This window comes from Bos indicus x Bos taurus, chromosome 4, assembly GCF_003369695.1.
Source record: "Bos indicus x Bos taurus breed Angus x Brahman F1 hybrid chromosome 4, Bos_hybrid_MaternalHap_v2.0, whole genome shotgun sequence".
Classification (NCBI taxonomy): domain Eukaryota; kingdom Metazoa; phylum Chordata; class Mammalia; order Artiodactyla; family Bovidae; genus Bos; species Bos indicus x Bos taurus.
In genome coordinates, this window is record NC_040079.1 from 82,500,172 (window position 1) to 82,527,727 (window position 27,556).

Genomic DNA, 27,556 nt, shown 5'->3' on the forward strand with positions numbered 1-27,556 from the left:
ATTCACTATAAGACTATAGGCTTCAAAAAGGCTAAAACTATGATTTGTTCATCAGCTAGTAAAGTAGGCTCTGAGTGAGTATTTGTTGAACCAGAACACTAAATTTAGACACATAAACAGGGAGGAGAATAGAAGGTTAAAAAGTATTCCATGTGAGATGTTAAATAGCCTTTCTGGTTTTCAATGACAGCAAAGAGCGTATGTGAAGCGTTTGCTATCATGTGTATGGGGAGGCCACTTGCCCACCCTTTGGCACTGCAGCTTAAGGGCACGTGGACACTTGTGTCACTGAACATAAAGATGCCTGTTCCTACCTCAATGATAGCCTGCTTTGACCTTCACCCTACCCCCACATACTATAGTCTTAATACAATAACCAAAGTCATCTGTTCAAAATCAAATTTTGATCATATCACAGCTCTGTTGAAAACTACCTCATGGCTTTCTTTTGAAGTCAGAGCAAAAACCAAAGTCCTTTACCAGGATCTACAAATCCCTCATGAGCTGGCCCTTCATCTCACTTTTTGACTCAGCTTATTAGTTTCCTTACTGCTGTTTCCCCTCCAGCCAAGCTGCCCTCTGCTCTTAGGTTCTCTGGATACATCAGCGGCCCTCCCAATAAAGCAGGGCCTTTGCACATGCTTTCCCAGTGTCAAGAAAGCTGTTATCCAACCCTGTCATATGGCCTACAACCTCACCTCTTTCAAGTCATTTCCAAGTGTCACCTTGTTGGTGAACTTCTTACCATGGCCTTCTCAACCTTCCCTTCAAGTACCCTCTCTTGTATTTTTCTCCTTACCATCATCTGACAGATTAAATAGTGTTCTTATTTAGTTATATAATTATTATTACTATCTTTCTCTGTGCTCCAGAGTATAAATTCCATGAAAGAAGGACATAATAGGTGCTCATTAAATAAATTTCAAATAAATGAATAGAACATTATTTTAGTTAAAAACAAGGAAATGAGTTAGACAGTTCTGAGTTTTATATCTACACAGGCTCAAATGATACAGCACACTTATTTTTATAGAGTCTTTCTTCTACCCACTGGCATACAGTAAAATCCTGAAAAGGCAGTTTGACACTGGAAATGCACTGATGTATGCATTGTATCTCAGACAGTAAAGAATCTGCTTGCAATGCAGGAGACACGCGTTCGATCCATGGGTTAGGAAGATTCCCTGGAGAAGGGAATGATGACTTACTCCAGTTTTCTTTCTTGGAGAATTCCATGGACAGAGGAGCCTGGCAGGCTACAGTCCACAAAGTCACAATAAAAGAGGTGCATTTATAGGGTGTCCCTGGTATTTCACATAATAAGGAATCTGCCTGCAATGCCAGAGACGAAGGTCAATCCCTGGGTCAGGAAGACCCCCTGGAGAAGGGAATGGCAAGCCATTCCAGTATTCGTGCCTGGAGAATTCCACGGACAGACCACAGGGTCACAAAGAGTCAGACACTACTAAGGGAGTAACACTTTCACTTTCATGAACTGTATAATAATGATTTCTGGTATCAGTGGGAACTGTTTAAATTATTGGCAGGTTCTCAGACTTCTAAACATGGGAATAGTACCTCTGCCACGAAAGCTACAGTGACATACTCCACTGTACATTGTTGGAAAAAATATGAATTTTTTCCCATTTGCTCCATGTTTATCCCAGAGCATGTGAAACTGCATTTAGAATTCTGATTTCAGAAGGTTGTGTAATTTAGTAGAAAAAACTAACAGACCTGGATATGAATCTACTTCACTAGCTGAGAGTAACTAGGAAAGTGATTAAACATTCTGTATCTCAATGGCAGCTGTGAGATATGGGAATAATAAGGCAAGGTGCCAACCCCAGTTCCTAGGTGTAGTAGATAAACATGAAAAAAAGCCTCATCTCTCAAATCCCTTCTATGAAGTTTTCTCCCCCAAAATATAATTATAATGGACACACACACCATAATTAACCAGGTCATCAAGCCAAGGGAAAATGCTCCCTTATGAAGGACTTACAAATTAGGCTTTCCATAAACATTTCTGGAATTATAAAATGTGTAGTTTACATTTCATATATGTTATTTAAGGAAGCAGGAAACTATAAAGTACATATTTGAAAGAAATGAAGTAATCCAATTTGTAAACTAGATAACTAAACTGCTAGATTTTTTCTAGGCATCTGGTTATTATGGAGCATTTCTACAGATTCATTTGATAAAAAATGTTATCCACCCGAATATGTGGTTTCTGGACCACTTAAGAGGGTTGAGAGTGGACTTATAAGCGGATTCCAGACTCAAAAATTTCATTTCAATAGAAGGACATGACAATCAAAAATTTTACAAAGGCTATGGTCTGACTGTGGCTTGCATTATCAAGGATGAGCCTTATTGGCCACTGTCAAGGATACTCTAAAAAGTATTCCCACATGAGATAAGAACTGGACCTGGTGACCTTAAACATCCTTTACAATGGTCAAGATTTAATGATAAACTTACCTTATTTGTTTCATAGAAACTACAATAAATGAAAAAATGTTCAAACTCTAAACTCTAAAACAACTATAAACGGACTCTAAAAAACTGAAAGAATACACACACAGAGTCAGTTTGCTCTGGGTACACAACACGCACTTAGCTTTTGATGAAGTTAGCAACTGTGTGTTTTGTTTCAGATTAGGAATAAATCAATATATATCACTGTATCTATAGGAACCAAGCACTATCCGATTATAATACAACTTATAATGCATCGTGAAAGGAAAAGTGTTAGTTACGTAATCATATCTGACTCTTTGCAACCCCGTGAACTGGAGCCCACCAGGCTCCTCTGTCCATGGGATTCTACAGGCAAGAATAGTGGAGTAGGTAGCCATTCCCTTCTCCAGGGGATATTCCTGACCCAGGGATTAAACTTAAGTTCTCCCACATTGCAGGCAGATTCTTTACTGTCTGAGCCACCAGGGAAGCCCATAATGCATAGAGTAAACTCAAAATTTCAAATATCAGTAAATATATCAGGGAAATTTGAATTTAGTTGAAAATAGGGACCAAAATTTTGGGGAAAGAAGTACATTATATTAACAGTCTGAGAAAGAAACTTAAAATTGAACACTGCTGGATACAGCATGTCAAAATGACTTGGTAAAGATTTCCAAATGAGGTGGATTACAGTGAGTTCAAAATCAGAAACAGAACATACTGAGTGAAGAAGACTACTGATGAAAGAATTACTTCACTGTCTTCTGAAGTCATTCAACTGGAGGAACAATAGACTATTCCCAGGCCCTCTCCTGCCAAGTGAGTTATGACAAAACTCAAAAGCCAGTTTTATCACAGATGTATGGAATGGAAAACACCTTAGCACTACATTAATAATTTATTCCATTGCAATATGCTGTATCACTTTTGGACACGTGTTTATTCTTACAATGTCATGAAAAATTTAGGAGAATTCTCCTCCCCTGATTGCCTTTCTATGTTATTTCTAAGTAGCCTATATTAAGTTGAAGCTCCTGGGATTTACACATTTAGTCATCTCCCAGAATGTACTGTCTGATTCTAAACAAAAAACATGTTTTTAAGTTTCACAACAGGCTAGGGGGGAAAGAGGCAAAAAATGTCTTTGTGATCTACACATAGAATCAGCCGTTTACACTTCCAATGACAAATGTTTGGTTTTCATTATCAAATGAGGTGGAGACTTCCCGGATTCACTATCTGATGAATACTTATCAGCTGTCCTCTGTGTCCTAAGGCAGGTCTCTAAAATTTCTTAACCCAATTTAACTTGTAACCTCTTTACTAAGGACCATTTCTTCAATATTCACCAAGATCTATCTCCCTTTAATATAACCAGTTTTTATTCTATTTTCTGCTTTTAAATACCATCTTTTTTTTGTTGTTAAAATTGAGTTCAAAGCTCACATCAACATCAACAATATTTATCTGTCTTCTCCAGGATTTATCTGCTTCACACCCTAGCTAGATCTTTTCCTACATACAGCCAGCAACCTAGACCTACATTCATCTGTCCAGTGACTGCCTCAAGACTGTTTCTGTATATGTGTTTTAAATAGTACCTATTCTTCCATTACAGACAGCTGAGAAAAGAAGAAAAATGAAAGGCAAAGGAGAAAAAGAAAGATATATCCATCTGAATGCAGAGTTCCAAAGAATAGCAGAGAGATAAGAAAGCCTTCCTAAGTTATCAATGCAAAGAAATACAGGAAAACAATAGAATGGGAAAGACTAGAAATCTATTCAAGAAAATTAGAGATTCCAAGGGAACATTTCATGCAAAGATGTGCACAATAAAGGACAGAAATAGTATGGACCTAACAGAAGATATTAAGAAAAGGTGGCAAGAATACACAGAAGAACTACACAAAAAAGATCTTAATGACCCAGATAACCACGAGGGTGAGATCAGTCACCTAGAGCCAGATATCCCGGAGTGTGAAGTCAAGTGGGTCTTAGGAAGCATCACCATGAAAGAAGCTCGTGTAGGTGATGGAATTCTGAAACAGCTGAGCTATTTCTGAAATAGCTAAGCTATTTCAAACCCTAAAAGATGATGCTGTGAAAGTGCTTCACTCAATATGCCAGCAAATTTGGAAAACTCAGCAGTGACCAAAGGATTGGAAAAGGTCAGTTTTCATTCCAATCCCAAAGAAAGGCAATACCAAAAAATGTTCAAACTACTCACAATTGCAATCATCTCACATTCTAGCAAAGTAATGCTTAAAATTCTCCAAGCCAGGCTTCAACAATACTTGAACCTAGAACTTATAGATGTTCAAAGTGGATTTAGAAAAGGCAGAGCTGACATCCACTTTATCATCGAAAAAGCAAAAGAATTCCAGAAATACGTCTATTTCTGTTTCATTGACTATGCTAAAGATTTTGACTGTGTGGATCACAACAAACTCTGGAAAATTCTTCAAGAGATGGGAATACCAAACCACCTGACCTGCCTCCTGAGAAACCTGTATGCAGGTCAAGAAGCAAAAGTTAGAACCAGACATGAACAACGGACTGGTTCAAAATTGGGAAAGGAGTACGTCAAGGTTGTATAGTGTCACCCTGCTTATTTAACTATATGCACAGTACATCATGCAAAATGGTGGGCTGGATGAAGCACAAGCTAGAATCAAGATTGCTGGGAGAAATATCAATAATGTCAGATATGCAGATGACATCAACGGTAATGCAGAAAACAAAGAGGAACTAAAGAGCCTCTTGATGAAGGTGAAAGAAGAGAGTGAAAAAGCTGGTTTAAACTCAACATTCAGAAACTAAGATCATGGCATCCAGTCCGATCACTTCATGACAAATAGAATTGGAAACAATGGAAACAGTGACAGATTTTATTTTCTTGGGCTCCAAAATCACTGCAGATGGTGACTGCAGCCATGAAATTAAAAGATGCGTGCTCCTTGGAAGAAAAGCTTTGACAAACCTAAACAGAATATTAATAAGCAGAAACATTATTTTGCCAACAAAGGTCCAACTAGTCAAAGCTCTGGTTTTTCCATTAGTCACGTATGGATGTGAGAGTTGGACCATAAAGAAGGCTGAGTGCCGAAGAATTGATGCTTTTGAACTGTGGTGTTGGAGAAGACTCTTGAGAGTCCCTTGGACTGCAAGGAGATCAAACAGTCAATCCTAATGGAAATCAGTCCTGAATATTCATTGAAAGGACTGATGCTGATGCTGAAAGTCCAATACCTTGGCCACCTGATGCCAAGATCCATCTCATTAGAAAAGACCCTGATGCTGGGAAAGATTGAAGGCAGAAAGAGAACGGGACAACAGAGGATGAGATGGTCGGATGGCATTACCGACTCAATGGACATGAGTGTGAGCAAGCTCCAGGATATGTTGAGGGACAGGGAGGACTGCTGTGCTGCAATCCATGGGGTCACAAAGAGTTGGACATGTCTGAGTGACTGCACAACAACATTTCTTCCATCTATAAAAGCAGTCTGATTTGTTCATTTGTCAATATCTAGATACCTGTAATAAATATAATTTCCACTACCAAACCTGCTTAGAAGGACAAAAGAACTTATATCCTTTTTGTTGTTGTTCCCAGTAGGCAACATTGGAACTTCACAGCAGCTGTCTCATGTGTGACTTAATAACTATATCAACTGCTTTAATGTTGCTGCTGTTGTTTTCATTCTCTTATCCATATATCTAAGATATATGTAATAACAGTATTTAACTTTGCTATTTCTAAAATACTGCCTTGGGCAATACAATTTGAGACATCATTTTGACAGAACAACACTAAAATCATGAGACAATGAGCACTTCCTTAGTAAAAAATCTAAGTCTAGGTTCCAAATTATATATATATATACATATATATATATATATACAACATTTGTTTTTATATGTATATAAATACATATGTATATAAAAAGCTATGTGTATATGTATTTTAGAATCTTTATACACATACATGTGGGCTTCCCAGGTGGTGCCAGTGGTAAAGAACCCACCTGCCAATGCAGGTAGACATAAGGGAAACGGGTTCGATCCCTGGGTCGGGAAGATACCCTGGAGGAGGAAATGGCAACCCACTCCAGTATTCTTGCTTGGAGAATCCCCATGGACAGAGTAGCCTGGCAGGCTACAGTCCATAGGGTCGCAAAGAGTCAAACATGATTGAAGCAACTTAGCACACAGGCACACACACACACACACACATATATATATACCTATATGGATACACGGAGAAGGCAATGGCACCCCACTCCAGTACTCTTGCCTGGAAAATCCCACGGACAGAGGAGCCTAGTAGGCTGCAGTCCACGGGGTCGCTAGGAGTCAGACACGACTGAGCGACTTCATTTTCACTTTTCACTTTTATGCACTGGAGAAGGAAATGACAACCCACTCCAGTGTTCTTGCCTGGAGAATCCCAGGGACGGGGGAGACTGGTGGGCTGCCATCTATGGGGTCACACAGAGTCGGACATGACTAAAGCAACTTAGTTGCAGCGGCACACTGATACACATATATATTTATATGAATCTGCTGCTGCTAAGTGGCTTCAGTCATGACCGACTCTGTGCGACCCCATAGACAGCAGCCCACCAGGCTCCCCCGTCCCTGGGATTCTCCAGGCAAGAACACTGGAGTGGGTTGCCATTTCCTTCTCCAATGCATCTAAATCGCACATAATAAAAAGCAGGTACAGTACAAAGGCTTTAATTTTCAGTACTCACATAAATCATAATCTATTTACTAATCATGCACTATACGCAAGTCACTCTTGAGTGAAGTGCAGCTATGAATTACCTCCTCTTTTCTTGCATCACGTCCTTTCTGTACAAACCAGATAACTTTTGCTTGTAAAGATCGTGGGGTACATTCCAGCAAAGTACTGTTATTCTCTATGCCATAGGCCAATCTCTCTTCAGTTTTATCCAAAGCATCCCCTGTAACATAAATGTTAACGTCAGCTTTGAGAATTTTATTTTACTGGTAAATAATTTTTTTTCTAATTTTATTTTATTTTTAAACTTTACATAATATTTTTAAATGAGTCCTTATTCAGATCCCTATAGCAAAGTGAATAGGTTTTATTGTTTACTGCTAATATATATACAAGGTCATATACATGAGTTATTTAGAAACAGTGGCATACTAAAATTTAGACAATAAAAAGGCACAGCAGACTATGAGGTGAGAAAGAAGTAACCAGGAATTTGATTACAAAAGATGGGTCAGAACAGTTAGAAGGTATGTCAGTGTTAAATTAATAGGAAATCAGTGACAACATCCATTGATAAAGTAGGCAAGAGAAGGTGAGCACCAAAAATCAAACACGGCATAGGACTCAAACTCAAGGCTACACACAGAAGCAGAAAGCAGAAATCTAGGAGATATGGCTCTATATAAACACAAGTGTGAGTGATATCTTGACAATGGATTGCACTTATCCAGATACTATGGGAAGAAAAACACATGAAACTGAACCAAAGACTTTGTGAACCAGAGCTACTTGATTATAATGTGCACTTTGGCCCAGAAAGGCTCTCTTTGAACCTGAAACCCAAAATGCATACAGACAAGTATACCTAACTGCAGTGGAGAATCAAAGCCAGTGGATTTATTTTTAGTTGTTTTAACCAAGATCACATTCAATACTAGATACCAGGCTTTTTTCCTATGTCTGAGTCCTTCACGCTTTCAAAACAGATCCCTGAGTTTCTCTAAAATTAGAATCCCACCTTTCTCTAACCAATATTCTCAGAGGCTTACATTTTGCACCAAATCCTCAGCCAGTCTGGGGACTAGCAAACTGATCCTGGACCACAATCTCTGGACCTGTGTATAAGCAGCTCTGGTCTCTCAATCATCAGGAGCACAGTCTGCTCACCAACTACCATCACAGTGTGAAGAGACAGGTCAGTGGTTTTCTGTCTTGTTTGACTTCCTTACATTTGCCTAAAGCTGACATTTTCTCTTTCTTTACATATTGAGCCACCCACTACCTTTCGTCAGAAATGCATGTCTGGACCACGAACCCCAGTTCTGGGCTTACTCTATTCTAGTGAAAGAGTCAAAGTACTTCACTTTCTTCTATCCAAAGCTCACTAGGTAACCTGATTCAAGTTAGATCACTCTTGATAAAATTAAGTTATAAAACCACAGTGAACATATTCCCAGGGTTGAGCTGGTGAGATAAATCCTGCAAATTACTATGGCATTTGCCACTTAAAGTACACAACATTTCTGTTGTAAGTGTCCTCTTTTTGAGGTCTAACAATAATGCTTGCGGCTATATAAAAATGTTTCCAAACTAAGAAAATTTATAATCCATAAAATTTTAACTACACAGAATATTCTCAGGAACATTATTCTAGTATATATCAATCACAAATAAAACAAGGACCCTTTGAAAGAGGTTTGCATTCTATCTTCAATGCCCACTCTAAATACCCACGGCAACTGATTTTCTATGGATTACCGACAAACTGCTGTCCAAAGCACTGCTGAGCTGCATTCCCATGCCGAACATCTTGTCTGCGGAATCGCCTGAAAGAAAGTAAATGCATTTAGGAGATGTTCGGATTTCAATTTTCCAGACTTTAAAATATTGCCAACCTCATTAAAGTTTCAAGTAGTATTCTGCTACTGAAAAAATTGATCAGTCATACAAAACAAGGATAAAATCCAAGTTTCATAGTTTTCCATGTTTCCACTGAATGTTATTCAATGGATAAGATCTATATAAAACTGTTTTTTAAATGGTCATATGAGTTTGAATTATGGATCCTGAAACAATAATCTAAAAAAGTTCTCTTTACATTTCATTAGGAATTTAGTTCAACAGGGAAGTCTTCTGGTTTTAAATGAGTATCTTGGGTGGTAAAGGCTATGTGCAGATAAAGACAGTGAGACTTGAGGCAGATTACCTATTTGAGTAAAAAATGGATAAAATTCCCATATATATTTAAGTGCATTATGTAAAGCTATATGGATCCAAATATTTTGTTCTACAGCAATCATGATCAATGTGATTGTTAATAAAATAAACTGAGAATATACTCAATTTACCCTTTTATTCAGTTATAATATGTAAAAAGTATATGCCTCTATTAAATGGGATGGTGCATTACATATTTAACAGAATGTCTTACATAATAGTGGGCCTCAGGAAATACTGTATTTTTCCTTAATTTGCCTCTAACAGGTAAATATACTTCCAGTATATTTTCATATTTCTGGTTGATTAGACATATGATTGACAAATAATAATAGTCTTTATCCATGGAGAAAGAATTCCAGAATATATGTTGTTCTTGTTGCTATTTAGTTGCTAAGTCATGTCCAGCTCTTTGCAACCCCGTGGACTGTAGCCATACAGGCTCCTCTGTCTGGGATTTCCCAGGCAAGAATACTGAAGTATTCATTTCCTTCTTCAAGGGATCTTCCCAACCCAGGGAAGATGTCTCCTCACATTGTCAGGCAGATTCTTTACCAATGAACCACCAAGAACATCCTCTAGAATATATACCATGTTTCCAATTTGTAGGCATCTTTCTCAGGAATTAAATAATGGAATTTATCCTTATTAGTACTGGAATGCTAAAATTAAGATCTTCAGCATATTAACAAGTTTGAGATGGAAACAGAAATATTACGTAAAGCTATAAAATACCACTTGCTTCTCTAATCATGGCATTTCTTCAACACTGAGGGGAAACCAGAAGGCAGAACAGAACTTTTATTCCAGAGCGAGATGGTAAAACTTCCCAAGTGACAAAGAGATGGTTTTACCATATGCAATGGTCAAATTTGGAAAAGGGAACCAGGTTCAAATCCCAATGTTACTACTCAAATTCTGCACGATCTTATATGCATCCCTGGTCTTTCCTGGTTCAGTGTGCCCTCTTTTGTAAAGGAAGCTGGGCTGACTGACACTTAATTTCCAGTCTCATTTTTTTTTTTTTTTTCATTCTAAGTTTTCCTCATGGCCACCAGTGATACTGGAATGTTATCAAGAAATGGAGTGCTTTCTCATAAATGAGTTCAGATCTTAGTTAAGAACTCAATACTTAATCTTTTGAGTGTTTCCTTATATTAAATGCTAAGACAGATGAATATTTCCAGTCAATTTTTAGGGTAATGGTCTGAGTGCAAAAGCAATTTTTAAAGTCTATTTAAAAGAATCAGACTGTTGATCAGAAAACCTTACTCAAAGACCTGAGATTTTATGAAGTTAAGATTAAAACTGCCATATGAATCATTCCATAGAGCTAAACCAAAAATAGAAACTGACAAAAGGGGAGCAAAAATTAAAGGTTTTATGCTTCTATATTGTTTTATGCTAGTGTGTACTTCTATTATGCAACTGATAGAAGCTCTGGATGACATTTAAATGGCTGTTGTTAATTCCTCACTTCACTGAGTGTTGCTTTGATATTGGGAATCTCAGGTCTGCTGAGCAATAGTGCATAATGAAACAGGAATAAATTAATGAAATGAGAAATAGTTTACATGTTGCAGCAAGGATATTGTATCATACTTATTATGCAAGTAATGTGAGGAGAAAAGGAATTAAAACCAGCTAATTCTAGGTAAGTACTGTGGGTAAGTGTGCAAAAATTTTGTTTAAAATCATTGGATATATGCATTTAAAAATATAGATATCACATTCTCCAACAAGACTTCAGTTCATTTTATACTATCCTAGTATAGCTGTCCTTTATTTCAGCATTTAAAAAAGAAGGTATTAGGATCAGGAATATTAGAAAGGCTAAGCTCTCAAAGTCACGTATTTTTCTAATATCTCTTACCTCTTGGAAACTTTTCAAGAGAATGCTGGAAACAAGACAAAATACAAGAGCAAGGGGGAAGAAAAAGACCTAGCTCTATAAATTATAGTGTACTTTGGAAGACTATTTTAAACAAGTGGTTTGGAGTGTGAATTGATGCTTTTCCTCTGTTGACTCATTTTCACTTTGTGAACAGAAGAGTACTTATTTTAATGACCAGTTTTCAATTTCTACTGCTAGTCAAGTCTGAAGCAAAAATGATCTGCTATAAAAGCAAACTTTATGTGCTGGAACTTATCCAAAACGTTCTCCTCCAGGGGTGGGTGATGGTTTCAAAGAATCTGACACTGCTAAAAGATCTGCATTTCATGTCACTGAACTGAACTAATTCATTCATGAGCATGGCTCCTGATTCCACCATCTCACTACTTCCTGTCTATGATTTTGCCCATTCATTTAACTTCCCTAAAGAACTCTTTTGTCCACCCTATAAAACACCATAAAAAAAACTATGAATATACACTTTTACAAGAGGCACCATATACCAGGAAATACTTAGCTATGGAAACTTCTTAGTTAAATTCATCATAAATGCTGCATGCCTAATAAAAAGCTTGTAATTCATTAAGTATTTGATGCAAGGCTTATAAATATTTTGTTGCTGCTAAAAGCATTAGGATAATTAATGTTATTATTTTTGGTATAATTACCTTTCTGCCCTTAGATTCTACTACATCAAATCTAACCTATGGAAATACATGGTTTTCTCAGAGCATTTTTCTGTGTCTCTGTAGAAACAATTAATTCTCTTTAACTGGAACCTCCTTATATCCTTGCCTTCAAGATTGAACTCAAATGTTGAATTATTCTGAGAATCAAATAATGTGTTATGTGTATTGCACTTAGTCTGGTGCCTTATACATAGTAAGTGCTCAGTGGTGAGCTATCACCCTCATTTACAATTCTATTCTTCACTTCCAGTTCTATTTTCCTATGGACAGGGTACTGGGATTGTTTCCTCCTACCCCTCAAACATAGTACAAAAATAGACTGAATGAGTGAAAAAAGCATAAATTAATATTTTCAATTAGTAACACAGCTGTATTCTTCAAGAACTGATTTTCAATATCAATAAACATGGATAGAAAATCAGCTGACTCACTCAATTCTTCAGCACAGTTGATACATTATTTAGCTCATAAATGTCCTCTCAAAGCATCTTTTACTATCTCCTTAATATATCCTTTATTTACTCATTGGAATGTTAATTTAGGTAAGGTCAAATTAATAAAAGTTTGAATTAGTGACTAATTTTTTAAAATGGATTCTACTATTTATGTGAATTTATAAAAATAATAATTATATTAAATTGGATTAAATTAGATTTTGAAAAAAGGTGCTCAAAGTAAAAGAGCAATAGTAAATGAAATTAATAAAAGTTGCTTTCAGCAGAGAAACTGTATATGGTTTCATATCTTTGCTTTATATTATCTTTAGCCACTTTATCAAGAGAAGATAATTCCTTATTCTATAATAAAAATATTTTCCTTTATTTTTTCCCCAAAGAATGCATAATTTCTTATCACTTGAGTTAAGAAAGATTCTTATTCTTCAAAATGCTTTCTGTACCATAAGATCTGTTCAAAGAATTCTAGGATTTACCTTCTCTAACTAGTGGCAATGACCCCACTGAAATGTACATATTAGAGTTTGGAGGTCTTTAAGTACCTTTCATTTGTGTTGAATTAAATCGCACATTTCATTAATTACACAGGTCATATATTTGCCTAGGAGTTAAAATATTCACTTTCAAAATGAAATAAATGAAAACCAGCTGGTCAGGAGAACATAGGGCAAAGGCAGGATGTATTTTAGAATTTATTTATTTTCCTTTTTAAGTCTTTGAAATCCTCATATGTGGGTTTACTTGCTATTTCCACATTTTAAGTTTATCTAAACTGGTTTCATGTCTTGCAGCAAAAGTTTCAGGAGGGAAAACAGTTGATTCAAACATGGAAGAAAAATAAAACCCCAGAAAGCAAGCTCAGCCTGTATCTACACAATAGTCAATGGAAGTTATTTTTCAGAAAAAGTGAAGTTTTCAAAGTTTATATTAAGAACAAATTAAGACTATGATGATTAGGAGTTTGGGATTAACATATACACACCACTATATATAAAATAATCAACAAAGACCTACTCTATAACACAGGGAATTCTTCTCAATACTCTGTAATAACCTCTACGGGAAAAGAATCTGAAAAAGAAGGGATATATCTATGAATACCTGAATCAAGTTGCTGTACACCTAAAACAAACACAACATTGTTAAATCACTATACTCCAAAATAAAAACAAAAAACCAAGTTACTTTAGAATAAATGGAAAATCACTTGAAAAAAAAGAAAAGCAGGTTATTTTCATGGAATGGGTACAGAAAGAAAGTGACAAAAAAGAATAGTATTAGTTTTTTCTAAATAAGGGAAAGGTTCCATGGAAGAACTGTCTCACCGTTTTGCATGTGTGCCTGTTGGGTAATACCGAGAGCAGGAGATGCCATCCCAGGCGCAGTAAGGGTCTCGAGCCAGGCAGCAGTCTGCACAAGCACTTCCATACATGTCACACTGGTGGAATCGGACTTGGGCCACAGCAGAAGCAGATCCAATATAGAGCTGTTGCTACAGACATCAAGGAAGAGAGAGGCCACTAGCAGAAATGGACAGAATTCGCACTGAGTTCTTACATTTTCACGTTCCTATGTAATCATCTCTGTGAATATTCATGTAAATAACTACAGTTACTCAGGACTGATGATGGAACACTAACACTTTGGTTTTCTCCAAGATCTGAAATACTTTTACAGACTCGTATGCCTGAAGGACAAAAGTGCTATAGTGAGGCTGACAAATGTCTTAAGTTGACTATACTTTCATTCATTATCAAAGTAGAAAGACTCTTGTCATCTAACATTGTAGATCTTTTTAAAAAGTCTACAGGACTGTCCAAAAGGAGAGTGAAAAGGTATTTTTTTTGCATTTTTAATGGATACAATTGACATATAACATTATATTAGTCTTAGATGTACAACATAATTATTTGGTACTTGTATATATTGTGAAATGGTCACAATCATTCTAGTTAATCTCCCTTATCTCATACTACACATCTATAAATATTTTTTTGTGATGAAAACTTTTAAGATCTACTCTCAGAAGCTTTCAAATACGTAAAACAGTATTGTTAACTATAATCATCATGCTGTACATTACATCACCAGGACTTACCTATTTTATAACTAAAAGTTTATACATTTTAATAACCTACACTCATTTCATGTAGCCCTTGCCTCTGGCAACCACAGATCTGTTCTCTGTATCTATGAGCCTGTTTTGTTGTTGTTTTTAAACAGTTCACATATAAATGATATATTATATGGTATTTGTCTTTCTTGGACATATTTCACTTGGCATAATGCCTGCAAAATCCTTTCATGTTACTGAAAATGGCAGAATTTCCTTCTTTTTTATGGCTGACTAACACTCCATTGTGTATGTGTGTGTGTACATGTGTATGTGTACAATTTATTTATCCAGTCATTCATAGATGGATGCTTAGTTCATCTCCATGTCTTGGCTATTATAAATAAACCTTAAATGAACATGGGGGTGTATGTATCTTTCTGAATTAGTGTTTTTGTTTCCTTAGGATAGATACCCAGAAGTAAAACTGCTAGATCATATGGCAGTTCTATTTTTAATTTTTTGAGTAACCTCCATACTGCTTTTCATGGTGGCTACACTAATTTACATTCCCACCAACAGTGCACATTGACATATAACATTTAGCAAAGTGACACAGATATATACATGGAATGATGTGGAATAAACTGTAAGATATGTTAGTAAATAAAAAGTATAAGTAACAGAACAATAACCTCATATGTCCTTATCTGCCTTAACATAAAAGGTTACTTATAAATAAATGAGGCAATATATGTAATAGCTACTCTTAAAGTTACACCAGAAACTTGCTCCAGTAAAGTGGAAAGGAGGTTTATTTTTCATTGTACACTCTCTTGTAGTATCATTACTATGATTTTTTGCAAAAATATTAGCAAAAAAAACATGGAATAATGTTCTATTATGGTTGTACAGGTAAATCTATTCTTGTCTATTTTTCTAGAAACAGAATATGAAGAAATCTATTATCTACCTGTAAATCATTATGTATTTCTGTCAGAATAAAGCTGTAACTTGTTAACATATAAGAACACCTACCTAAGCTTTCTATCTTTTGACCTTATCTGATACATAGAATGCACACACAGAGACACCTATAGAACTTACTCTCTTTGATGAAATCTCCATAGAAATAATAGGAACTGGATCCTGAAAAATTAAAAAAAAACTTTCATATTTAGGAATAAAAATATAGAAACATACCTTAGTATGGTTATAAATTAACTGAAATAATATTAGGTATGTGAGTGGTTCTCTGTCACGCAGTATATAGCTTTCATTTTAGTAAATCAAAAGGAAAATACAATTAAATAAAATACAATTTCTTTCAAAAAATATTTTCTAATAGTGTAGGACAAAATATAAATGAGAAAAGTAGTGAATAATCTAATTATCTTTCAGTTTGTCTCTGCATTATAATTTTTGTATTTGCATTTGAGTATTACTCATGTTTTGGAAATCAATTATCTTTAAATAATAAAGTCAGAGTGCTATTTCTTATAAAGAAAGTTGAACCATTAAAAGGAGAACAGTTATATCTTTGAATAGGTCTTATTACCAATAAACCATGTGATCTTTAATTGTTTTAACTCAGGCCTAAATAAAATACTATGATCTTTCTTAGCTTTTTGAATGTTGAGTTTTAAGTCAAGTTTTTTACTCTTCTCTTTCACCCTTATCAAGAGGCTTTTTAGTTCCTCTTCTCTTTCTGCCATTAAGACGCTTGCTCCTTAGATGATAAAGCTATGACAAACCTAGACAGCATATTAAAAAGCAGAAAGGTTACTTTGCCAACAAAGGTCCATATAGTCAAAGCTATAACCATAGCTTTTTCTCACAGATGTGAGAGTTCTACCGTAAAGAAAGCTAAGTGCCAAAGAATTGATGCTTTCAAATTACGGTGCTAGAGGACTCTTGACAGTCCCTTGGACTGCAAGGAGATCAAACCAACCAATCCTAAAAGAAATCAACACTGAATATTCATTGGAAGGACTGATGCTGAAGCTGAAGGCCCAGTACTTTGGCCACCTGATGCAAACAGCTGACTCACTGGAAAAGATTCTGATAATGGGAAAGATAGAGGGCAAGAGGAGAAGGGGCAACAGAGGATGAGATGGTTGGATGGCATCACTGACTCAATGGACATGAGTTTGAGCAAACTCTGGGAGATAGTAAAGGACAGGGAAGCCGACCGTGCTGCAGTCCATGGGGTGGCAAAGAGTTGGACATGACTTAGTGACTGTACAACAACAAAACAAAATATTTTTCTGTCAATCTCCACTAATCCAGAATGCTCTGAAAAATGTGCATTATCATCAACACTGTCTTGGAACTGCACCAGAGGAAGGACAATCTACAGAGTAGTTTTGAGCACTTCTGTACAATACTTGGGGTGGTGATTAAGACAAGAATATTTCTAAGGACATCACAAACTCAGCCATTTCTGTGACTGGAGAAGTCATAGGCATGTGGGATACAATCCTGGATAATTAATGGATAATTACCCTTCAAATAGTTATTTTTTGAAAGAGAAAAATTTGATCACCTATGTTAAAATTTTAAATATTTTAAACTACAGAACGCTTTATTCACATGTTGTTTTTTAGTCACTAAGTCGTGCCGACTCTTTGAGACCCCATAGACTGTAGTCTGTCAGGCTCCTCTGTCCATGGGATTTCTCAGGCAAGAATACTGGAGTGGGTTGTCATTTCCTTCTCCAGGGAATCTTCTCAACCCAGGGATGGAAGTCACAGCTCCTGCACTGGCAGGCAGATTCTCTACTGCTGAGTCACAAGGAAAGCATATGCATGCATTTATTCATTCAAAAAACAATGTTGCTTAAGGATTTATGTGAACAAGACATTGTTACAATGAATGCCCTTAATATGAGATCTGTGAGTCCTGACATGAAATGAAATTTTATAGAGGCTCAATATGCAAAATAAACAAAAATATTGCTGCTCTGGGGATTCTCCAGTGGCTTAGCAGTAAAAGAATCCACCTGCAAGGCAGGAGATGCCAAGACATGGGGTTGATTCCTGGGTCAGGAAGATAACCTGTAGAAAGAAATGGCAATCCACTCCAGTATTCTTGCCCGGAAACTCCCATGGACAGAGAAGCCTGGAGGGCTACAGTCCATGGGGTCACACAAGAGTCAGACACAGCTGAGCGACTAAACAACAGCTGCTCTGGTTGAGATAAGAATGTCGTTAACTTTGTGTGAAGCTATGAGGAATCTAATCTGAACAGCTAAGGTGAAATACACTGTTTTCATCAAAAATATTTTTGTGCACATTCATTACATATACACAATCTTCATTATTACATATTGTGATCTTGCACATTTGCTTACTTGCTAAAACTTATTTGCAACCCCAATATCAATGCTTTTGGTATTTTGCTGCCTTTCACATGCTCAGAACGGCAAAAAAAAAAAAAAAAATCTGAGCTGCCCAAAATGTACATTCCCAGCTGAGGTTGATCAAGGTATACCCTGCCTTCTTGTTTCAACTCTCATACGGTAAACAAGTATCTTCATGTTCCATTTAGTACCATATTTTTATTTGTGTCCTTTTTGTTAATGATTTGCTGTTTAAAAGGCCCCCAAGCATAGTGTGGTGTTGGAGAAGACTCTTGAGAGTCCCTTGGACTGCAAGGAGATCCAACCAGTCCATTCTAAAGGAGATCAGCCCTGGGTGTTCTTTGGAAGGAATGATGCTAAAGCTGAAACTCCAGTACTTTGGCCACCTCATGCGAAGAGTTGACTGATTGGAAAAGACTCTGATGCTGGGAGGGATTGTGGGCAGGAGGAGAAGGGGATGACAGAGGATGAGATGGCTGGATGGCATCACCAACTCGATGGACGTGAGTTTGAGTGAACTCCGGGAGATGATGATGGACAGGGAGGCCTGGTGTGCTGCAATTCATGGGGTCGCAAAGAGTCGGACACGACTGAGCGACTGAACTAAACTAAACTAAACTAAGCTTAGTGTTGAAGTGTTGTGTTCCTAAGTTCCAAAAGGCTGAAATGTGCCTTATGAAATAAATATGTGTTTTAAATAAGCCTTGTTCAGGCAGGAGCTATTAGTGGCAACCCACTCCAGTTCTCTTGCCTGGATAATCCCATGGACGGAGGAGCATTGTAGGCTACAGTCCATGGGGTTGCAAAGAGTCGGACACGACTGAACGACTTCACTTCACTTCAATTTTAATTAATCAATAGGATAGTCCTGGTTGGCTCAGTGGTAAAGAATCCACCTGCGGTGCAGGAGATATGGGTTGATCCCTGGGTCAGAAAGATTCTCTGGACAAGGAAATGTCAACCCACTCCAGTATTCTTGCTGGGGAAATTTCATAGACAGAGGAGTCTAGCAAGCTACAGTCCATGGGTTGGCAAAAGAGTTGGACACAACTGAGCGACTAGACAACAACAACATATACTAAATAAGGTGTCTTTAAAAAGAAACACAAATAAAACAAGTTTACATATCAATCAGCTGACAAAAATGCTGCGACTAGAGACTCTCAGGAACCTAATGTTGTATCTCCTCTTTGTTTTTCAGTTGCTCAGTCGTGTCGGATTCTCGTGACCCTATGGACTGCAGTGTGCATCTCCCCAGGAGCAATGATTACTAATTAATTCAGTGTTCAAAGAGCAGTTATGCTATATATGCTAAGACTTACTGTGTGTATATGGGTGTGTATGTGTGTGTGTAAAAAAGAGAGACAATATACACAACTGTTTTGTCATGCTTAATATTTCCGTTATCATTTTGCATTTTTCTTTTAGCAAATTCTCTGTGTAAACTGCATGCGATAAAAAGGCAATCTACTTATCCCACGACAATGCCAACATGTCGTGAAACCTGTGGACAGGTTCATATTGTTTCACCTGAAACAATATGAAACCTGCTGCTATTTTTTTTAATTGCTTTTATTGATAGTATTTTGCTTAAGATGATGACTGTAATAATGATTCTAGAATTCATTTGTGGGATAAAGGTCATTTTATATCCCACTTCATATAATGAAATTCTTTTCATGATGGTAAATACTGGCCTCTTTATCTGAATAGTGAATAGTCTATGATAACGAAATAGATGTACCAGAATTATAAATCATTCTTCACTTCAGAGTACTCTGAATTTACAACATACTGATTAGGGGAAAAAAACAACTGATGTAATGTTTTTCCTATTTATAATTCACTTGCGATTATCTACAATACATAAATGTTGGCTATATGTTTCACTAAAAATACCTTGAATATCTGAAGTTCTTCTAGAATTACTTCTTCCATTGATTCTGTTTCTTGGTTGTAAATCGTGATTACTTTCAGCACAATTCCATTATCTATAAGAAAATAAAAGAAGAGATAATCCAGAAGCTTTGTAACAATCTGGTTTTCAAACAATTAAAAACCATGGAAAGATTATAAATTTAAATAAGATTTGAAATCTAGATGTATAAAATATTTAATCATTGCCAGTTAAAACAATATGGCTATTTATATATTCATATTTTAAATTAGCAAAAAAAATCAATTTTGTGTACCTGGTCAAAGAATAAGACCAAATAATATATAAGTATTTTCCAACAATTTGATTCAAAAACCCAATTAAAGGTTCAGAAATCAAGATGTCTTTTGGAATTAATGAAATAGACAAATAGAAAATTATTCTAGCTTTTTCTGTGATGTATGATGAAAGAATATTTTTTACCTAAAGCTACATCCTGGTAAGAAACTATACCTTTGATCTTATGGAACCTTTCAAGCAACACACAATGGAAATCTTGACATATTGATATATAAACAGAATAAATATATTTATATTTATACATATACATTTTTCCTTCCAATTTTAATGAGATATAAATGACATACAACACTGTATAATTTTAAGGAATACAGCATAATTATTTGACCTATATACATCATGGGCTTCTCTTGTGGCTCAGCTGGTAAAGAATCCGCCTGCAATGCGGGAGACCTGGGTTCAATCTTTGGGTTGGGAAGATCCCCTGGAGAAGGGAAAGGCTACCTATTCCAGTATTCTGGCCTAGAGAATTCCATATAGTCCATGGGGTAGCAGAGTCAGACATGACTGAGCGCATACATCATGAAATAATACCACAATAAGTTTAGTGAACATCCATCATACAAAATAGCTTTTTTTCCCTTGTGATGAGAACTCTTAGGGTTTACTCTCTTAAAAAGCTTCATTATAACATACAGCACTGTTAACTATATTAGTCATGGTGTATATTATATCCTTAGTACTTATTTATCTCATAATTAAAAAGATGTATCTTTGACAACCTTCATCTAGTTCTCCCACCACTCACCTCCAGTAACCACAAATCTTGTTATATACACTTTCAATAAAAATTTCAAGTATACCCTATAGAGAGAATGGTGTAATGAGTCCTCCTGTACTAATCATTTAGTTTATATAATTATAAATAATTTTATAAATTTATACCTACATTTTAAAATCCTACCTCGTTTTTATTATTCCTGATATTCTGAACTTGTTCTTTCCAATGAACATTTAATAAAACATGAATTTGAATGTAAGAATTTAGTATAGTGCTAGAAATAACTAGGGGGAAAAAGCACTTTGGGAGTTCTGATCCTGGGTTTCTATGGTACTTATGCAATTTCTTTAACAATTATGAAATCATGTGTTTGGCTTAATATAATGTAATTAAAATAAACTAATAAAAATTACCAAAAGGAACAAAACTATCATATCAAGCACACATTATAAATATCCCACAATTATCATATCAAGTAAAAAGGCAAAGAGGAACTCAAATTATCAGTTTGCAACTAGTGATTTTTCAATAAGGACTACTATATATAGTACTAAAGCATGTGTCTGGTAAATTTGGGGAAAAATAACTATTTTGTGGTATTATTCAAAGTTGTACTCATCACACATTCATCAAATATGTTCTTTAGTGCTGAAAAGCTGTGGTTTAATAGAATAATATCTTTAAGCTCAACATAGGTTACACGAGAGCCTAAGTATATACCTTATATATTTCTGGAATTCTCTCAAATAGCTTTGGTCAGTCTAACAAAAAAGTATTTCTGAAAACATTCTTGGATTTATATACGTGACTTCTACTTTCCAAGGTGGTGAAAAATAACATGCTTTTTTCTGTGATTAATTTTTATCAAATATTACTCTTGCTTATGGAATTCTTTTTTTTTTTTTAACTTTGTTGGATACCACTATAAGTGAATTCATGGCCAGGTAATTTTAACTTTGTTAAATAAATGTGATGCTTTGTTAATCTTGAACCCACAGTGCAGAACATACTGCCTAGTCATTTCAGTCGTGTCCGACTCTTTGTGACCCCATGGACAGTAGCCCGCCAGGCTCCTCTGTCCATGGGATTCTCCAGGCAAGAATACTGGAGTGGCTTGCCATTTCCTTCTCCAGCAGAACATATTACTAACCTCTTAAATGAATAAAATATATCCTGCAAGAGACATCAGTTTTTGGAAATCAGACAATTACCTCCTTACTTGTACCTTTGCTGTTTCAAAAAGCATGAGTGGGAAAGTTCAAGCACCAATATTAATACTATATATTAATTCCTGATCTGGGCATATGTTATGTCTTTTTAGAATATGTCAATGATTAAAGTTATATATAGTAGAACGCTTACTCTTCTAAATAGGATCTGCTATAGTAATTACTATGATGCATATATATAAAAAGAAATGATAGTTTTAGTGATTCTTTAAATGACTATATAATTTCAAAGTACTTGACAGAATTTGATACATATTACCCTGCATGCTAAATGATTCCAAGTTCTCCTCCATAAGCTAGATCTAATGAATGGCACTAGTTGAAATTACAGATCTATTTTACATTTTGACTTTTAGCATATTTATTATACTTTATTTTAATAATGCAGGATATTATAGCTTTAGTCTAAAATTTTATCTCCATTATGTATAACACTGGTGTTCCCTCGTGGCTCTTCTGGTAAAGAATCTGCCTGCAATGCAGGAGACCTGGGTTCGATCCTTGGGTTGGGAGAAGCCCGTGGAGAAGGGAAAGGCTACCCACTCCAGTATTCTGGCCTGGAGAATCCCATGGACTGTATGGTCCACGGGTCACAGAGTCAGACACGACTGAGTGACTTTCACTTTCTTTCACTTTAATGTATAACATTTAGCTTTCATTAACTTTACATGGTTGATTTCTTATGGGGCCTGATAAGCACAGTTGAGATTATAGATTTAGGTGAAATTACCTAAACTTTACCTAAAGACTGAAGCAGTGGCCCTGAGGGACTAACAGAAGAGAACCATCCTTTGTATGGCACCCTATTTCTGCTCTGAGTTCTTTTCTGGAACCAACATTGTTTATTAACATCAATTATTCATTCCTTAATGTATTCATTTTGTTCAAATGTATTAAATATTGACCATGTATCAGGAATTACAGGCTGTAACTGCCCCAAATTCTTCTCTTCCATTGCAGCGGACAGGCAGTATGTAAGAAAGCCAAATGGGTCTACAGAGGTTTTGTTGACAGGCAGGGATGTTTAATGTTATGTTATTGATTTTAAGGTTCAATTTAAATGTCTGAGTACTTTCTAATTTCATTACCTGTCCCAATGAACAAGACATCATACTGGCCATCCTCAGCTTCTACTCGATCCACTGCTATTTGTTTCAGGTTATACTTTCCATCTGTTTTCACTAGTATTGGTTTTTTATGGGCAGGCTTTATGGGCTGGTACATAAGTGGATGACTTCTAGCAAACCGGATGGCATCATCAGGATAGTCTTTGGTAGTTTCATACCTGCCTCCATTCACTTTGCTGGCACACTGAAATACAAATGGATGAGAGAATATTTTTCCCGTGAAATCTAAAGAGCAAATTTATAATCAATTATAAGGAGAATTATAAAAACGGAGTATGTTCAATTAATCAACTATGTATTTAACAATATTTAGTAACCATATCTTCTTTACTACAGAAATAAAATCTGAATTAAAAATTGTATAGTGAGGCTGAATTATTTTTAAAAATGCAGCACCAGAAATAGACAGCAATGAAATCCTGAAAAATAATTAAGTATATATAGTTTGGAGATAGCACAAACATATTATAAAAATATTTTATTTTCCTGCTTCTAAAATTTGTTTTTCATGTTGCAAATTAAATTTTAAAGTAATAAATGTATTGTTCATAGCAAAACAAAAGTGACTTGTTATTGTGCTAAATCTTCCCCTCAAATTAAGAATTACAACCACACAACAGCTTTCCCATTACTGACACTGATTGATGATAGTTTCAATTGTCTCACTGACTATAACAGAAATCTCTTCAAATTCCATCATTGTTAATTAAGGGAGGAAAAAAACCCCTTCTCTACTCTAATGTAATTTGTATGAATGTATATTATTTTTGTATGAATCAGAGACAATAACTTGAAAAAACCAGAAATACTTGCTATAACACGTCTCAATTCTTAAAATCACTGACTCTAAAAATAAATGTTCAGCGGTACCTAAGCTACTTCTTGGAATACCTATCACTGTGTTGATGCATGCTTGCTATTTAGTGCTCCCTCATTTCACACATTTTCTTCTAGCATCAGCAGGAATTGTAACGGTGACCTTGATAAAAATTTTCCACTTTAGAGTATAAACACAGTAGTTTATTAGTCATTCTGCAAAGAGGGCATTTTTAATGGTTTGTTTTAAAATCTGGGGCCATATTTCTTAATTTGGCATGAATATTTCACGTGAGTGTACTTTCATGCTATATAATTGGAAACATTCTAGACCAGCCTGGAAGCAGTTCAGTAACCAGTCACTTCCTCTAAATCTCCTTTAATACCATGTGGTTTCAAGAAGCATTTCCAGCAAAGCCACAGAAGTGGGTTTTCTCCATTTAAATTGTAATTTCAATCAATAGAGTGAAATAAAATATACTTTATGTCTTATTGGAAGTAATAATTTTAACCTAGTGAGAGAGAGTGATTGAAATGGTAAAGCCTTACACTTGTTAACTGAGATAAGGTTTGTTTCCACTTTAAATTGTAGCTCTGCAAAAATGATTTCTACTGACTTGCAAGTACTTATGGAATCAGCATAGTGATGGGTTTTCACTAGCTGCTCATAACTTGCAAGTACTTATGGAATCAGCATAGTGATGGGTTTTCACTAGCTGCTCATAATGGTGTAGACTGACTTGCATGACAAGTTTGTTCTCCATGAACAGCAGATACAATGATGCTACCTTTTCCCAACCTAATTGTGTACAGGACACATAATACAAAATCCTCCTCATCATTATTATCATCATGTGTGCAATTAAACGGAGAAAGCAATGGCACCCCACTCCAGAACTCTTGCCTGGAAAATCCCATGGATGGAGGAGCCTGGTGGGCTGCAGTCCATGGGGTTGCTAGGAGTCAGACATGACTGAGTGACTTCACTTTCACTTTTCACTTTCATGCATTGGAGAAGGAAATGGCAACCCACTCCAGTGTTCTTGCCTGGAGAATCCTAGGGACGGGGGAGCCTGGTGGGCTGCCATCTATGGAGTCACACATGTAGGACATGACTGAAGTGACTTAGCAGCAGCAGCAGCAGCAGTGCAATTAAAAGCACAGTTTGAATGGCTAGTTAGGGAGAATCTTGGTAGCACCAGTTAAGAGGCAAATGGTGGAACTTCCTCTTGGCAAATGGATTGCTTAGTATTATGAAGAGCCAGAGAAATAGCTTCCTCTCAATATGCTTAAGTGAGAAGCTGAGAAAAAGTCTGGTCTAGGGAACTGAAAACCTGACCCAATTATCAGAATATATAATAACGATATGGTAACATTCTCTTGCTTGGAAACCACTTGTGGCACTAATTCTTCTAAAGAGGCTGAGAGGAATACAATGCTCATTTTATTGATGTTTCTGTATTCACCAGTACCTCTAAAAATAAAAATTTAGAGTCAAATAGATAGCCAAAATATCAACAATAATATATATTTTATAATGCTAAGATGTATCCATTTTAGATTACATTCTTTTCATTAAATAACAAGCATACATCTAGATATAAGAAGTAATATTTCTTTACCACGCAAGTAACCAAGCAGATTTTTAGTTGTGGAATTTCTTAACTGTTTCATGCAAATTTAATAAAGCATCTGAACAACGAACAGAATATTACTAAAAAAGCTTTTCAAAAATAATAATACTTTGTTAAATGCCTAAACTTACAGATCCAGGTCTTGGATAAGGTACTTTTCCTTCATAGAGTGACCAGTGGTACTCAGGTCCTTCCTTATGTGCATATGGTCCATTAAAGGCTGCCCGGATGCTAGACATGTGATAAACACATATAGCATGGCCTCTAAATATATTACTGGGGAAAAAAGAGATAATTACTATTCTGGAATAGACTAGGAGGTCACCTAGTCAAATCCTACAGAAAACCTAAATAAGGAGGAAGTCTTTTGGGTGAAAGAGTTGCAATCTCTTAGGTATAAGACATCTAGCGATATTATCTACTACAATATTCCAAGTATTCAAACTCCAAACTTACTGTTTTTTGCCTATTTATTAGAGCAAATTAAAAATGACATTGTTAGAATCACAAAAGCAGTCATGTCATTTTATTTTTTTTCCAGTTGAATCTTAAAATTGTAATTGAACTATAATTGATTTACAATGCTGTGTTAGTTTCAGGTGAACTACACACACACACACACACATATGTAAATATATCTGTGTGTTTTACATGTCTTATTAAGGAAGATTTCGTCTTAACACTTTTAAAGATTCATTTCCCAGTTGAGGACGGTTTTATCTCCTTGCATCTCTTTCAGGTATACTGTGTTTTTCTTCTTGCCATGCTGTTAATACTGTTGTAAATTTTATTCAAATTGTATATTTTTCTTAGCGTATATGATTTGGAGAATGATTTAAAGTCTAAAGAGAATTAGGGGCTTTGTTCCATTCTTGAGCTTGGCCATCACAAAAACATTGATTGGCTTACTGTACATTACCCACTCCTGGTCACTGAAACAGTGTTATAGTGGCAAGATGACTGGGCTGCACCAGATTAATTTTGAGAAAAAGACTTAAATTATGCAAAACTCAGATTCCATACCTGAAGAACTAGAAGTTGAAATTATTTTCTTGATAAAAATTTCTCCTTATCTTGGATACAGACAGCATTTGAGCTTTCTTTATAAAATAAAGCTACATCAACTTTTATTGTGAGTATTTAAAATAAGATTCTGTGAAAGAACATTTTAAAATTATTTGCATTAAAGATTAGGCCAGTCCAGGTTCGATCCACGATACTGGATGCTTGGGGCTAGTGCACTGGGACGACCCAGAGGGATGGTATGGGGAGGGAGGAGGGAGGAGGGTTCAGGATGGGGAACACATGTATACCTGTGGTGGATTCATTTTGATATTTGTCAAAACTAATACAATTATGTAAAGTTTAAAAATAAAATAAAATTTAAAAAATAAAAAAAAAAAAAAAAAAGCTCAACATTCAGAAAACGAAAAAAAAAAAAAAAAAAGATTAGGCCACATTTCTTAATTTGGCATAATCTAAATGAAGTCTAACACTTCCCTAGCCTCCTTATTGTAAGAATTAAAATAATTAGATTGTGAAAGTGCTCTGCAAAATGCAGTTTTTTAAAAGTATAACATTTCCTACATTATGAGACACCTGTAGAACAGCAGTTATGTTACTGTCTAAGGACATCAGTTCACACATTTTATAACACACATTGAAGCAATTGGAAATGCCTGCAACAGTGAGAAAACCAGAGATAGTCTTTCAACTAACATGGCAGTAAACCTTTGATCACTATGCTATGATATCAACCTTTACGTCAGGTAACACCTGGGAAGCCTTTCCTCAAAATTATGCATAAATCGAACAGCCAAAATTGAAATTATGGAAGAAAATAATGCTCTGTGTTTGAAGTCTCAGACAGATCAATTATGCTATCATTTATGAAAACAGCTTATAAGC

General features: G+C 35.7%; 1 protein-coding gene across 1 annotated transcript in view; it reads right to left on the reverse strand.

Annotated features, from left to right (window-relative positions):
• The window catches only part of SEMA3E (semaphorin 3E), a 275,421-nt gene that overhangs the window by 18,876 nt on the left and 228,989 nt on the right, over window positions 1–27,556 (reverse strand). Inside the window, exons 10-16 of the mRNA XM_027539839.1 lie at window positions 25,780–25,924; window positions 23,160–23,382; window positions 19,785–19,876; window positions 15,632–15,673; window positions 13,797–13,963; window positions 8,975–9,042; window positions 7,300–7,439 (exon numbers count right to left, since the gene is read on the reverse strand). Of these exons, the coding sequence (XP_027395640.1) occupies window positions 7,300–7,439; window positions 8,975–9,042; window positions 13,797–13,963; window positions 15,632–15,673; window positions 19,785–19,876; window positions 23,160–23,382; window positions 25,780–25,924 (877 nt within the window). The remainder of the gene's footprint in view (window positions 1–7,299; window positions 7,440–8,974; window positions 9,043–13,796; window positions 13,964–15,631; window positions 15,674–19,784; window positions 19,877–23,159; window positions 23,383–25,779; window positions 25,925–27,556) is intronic.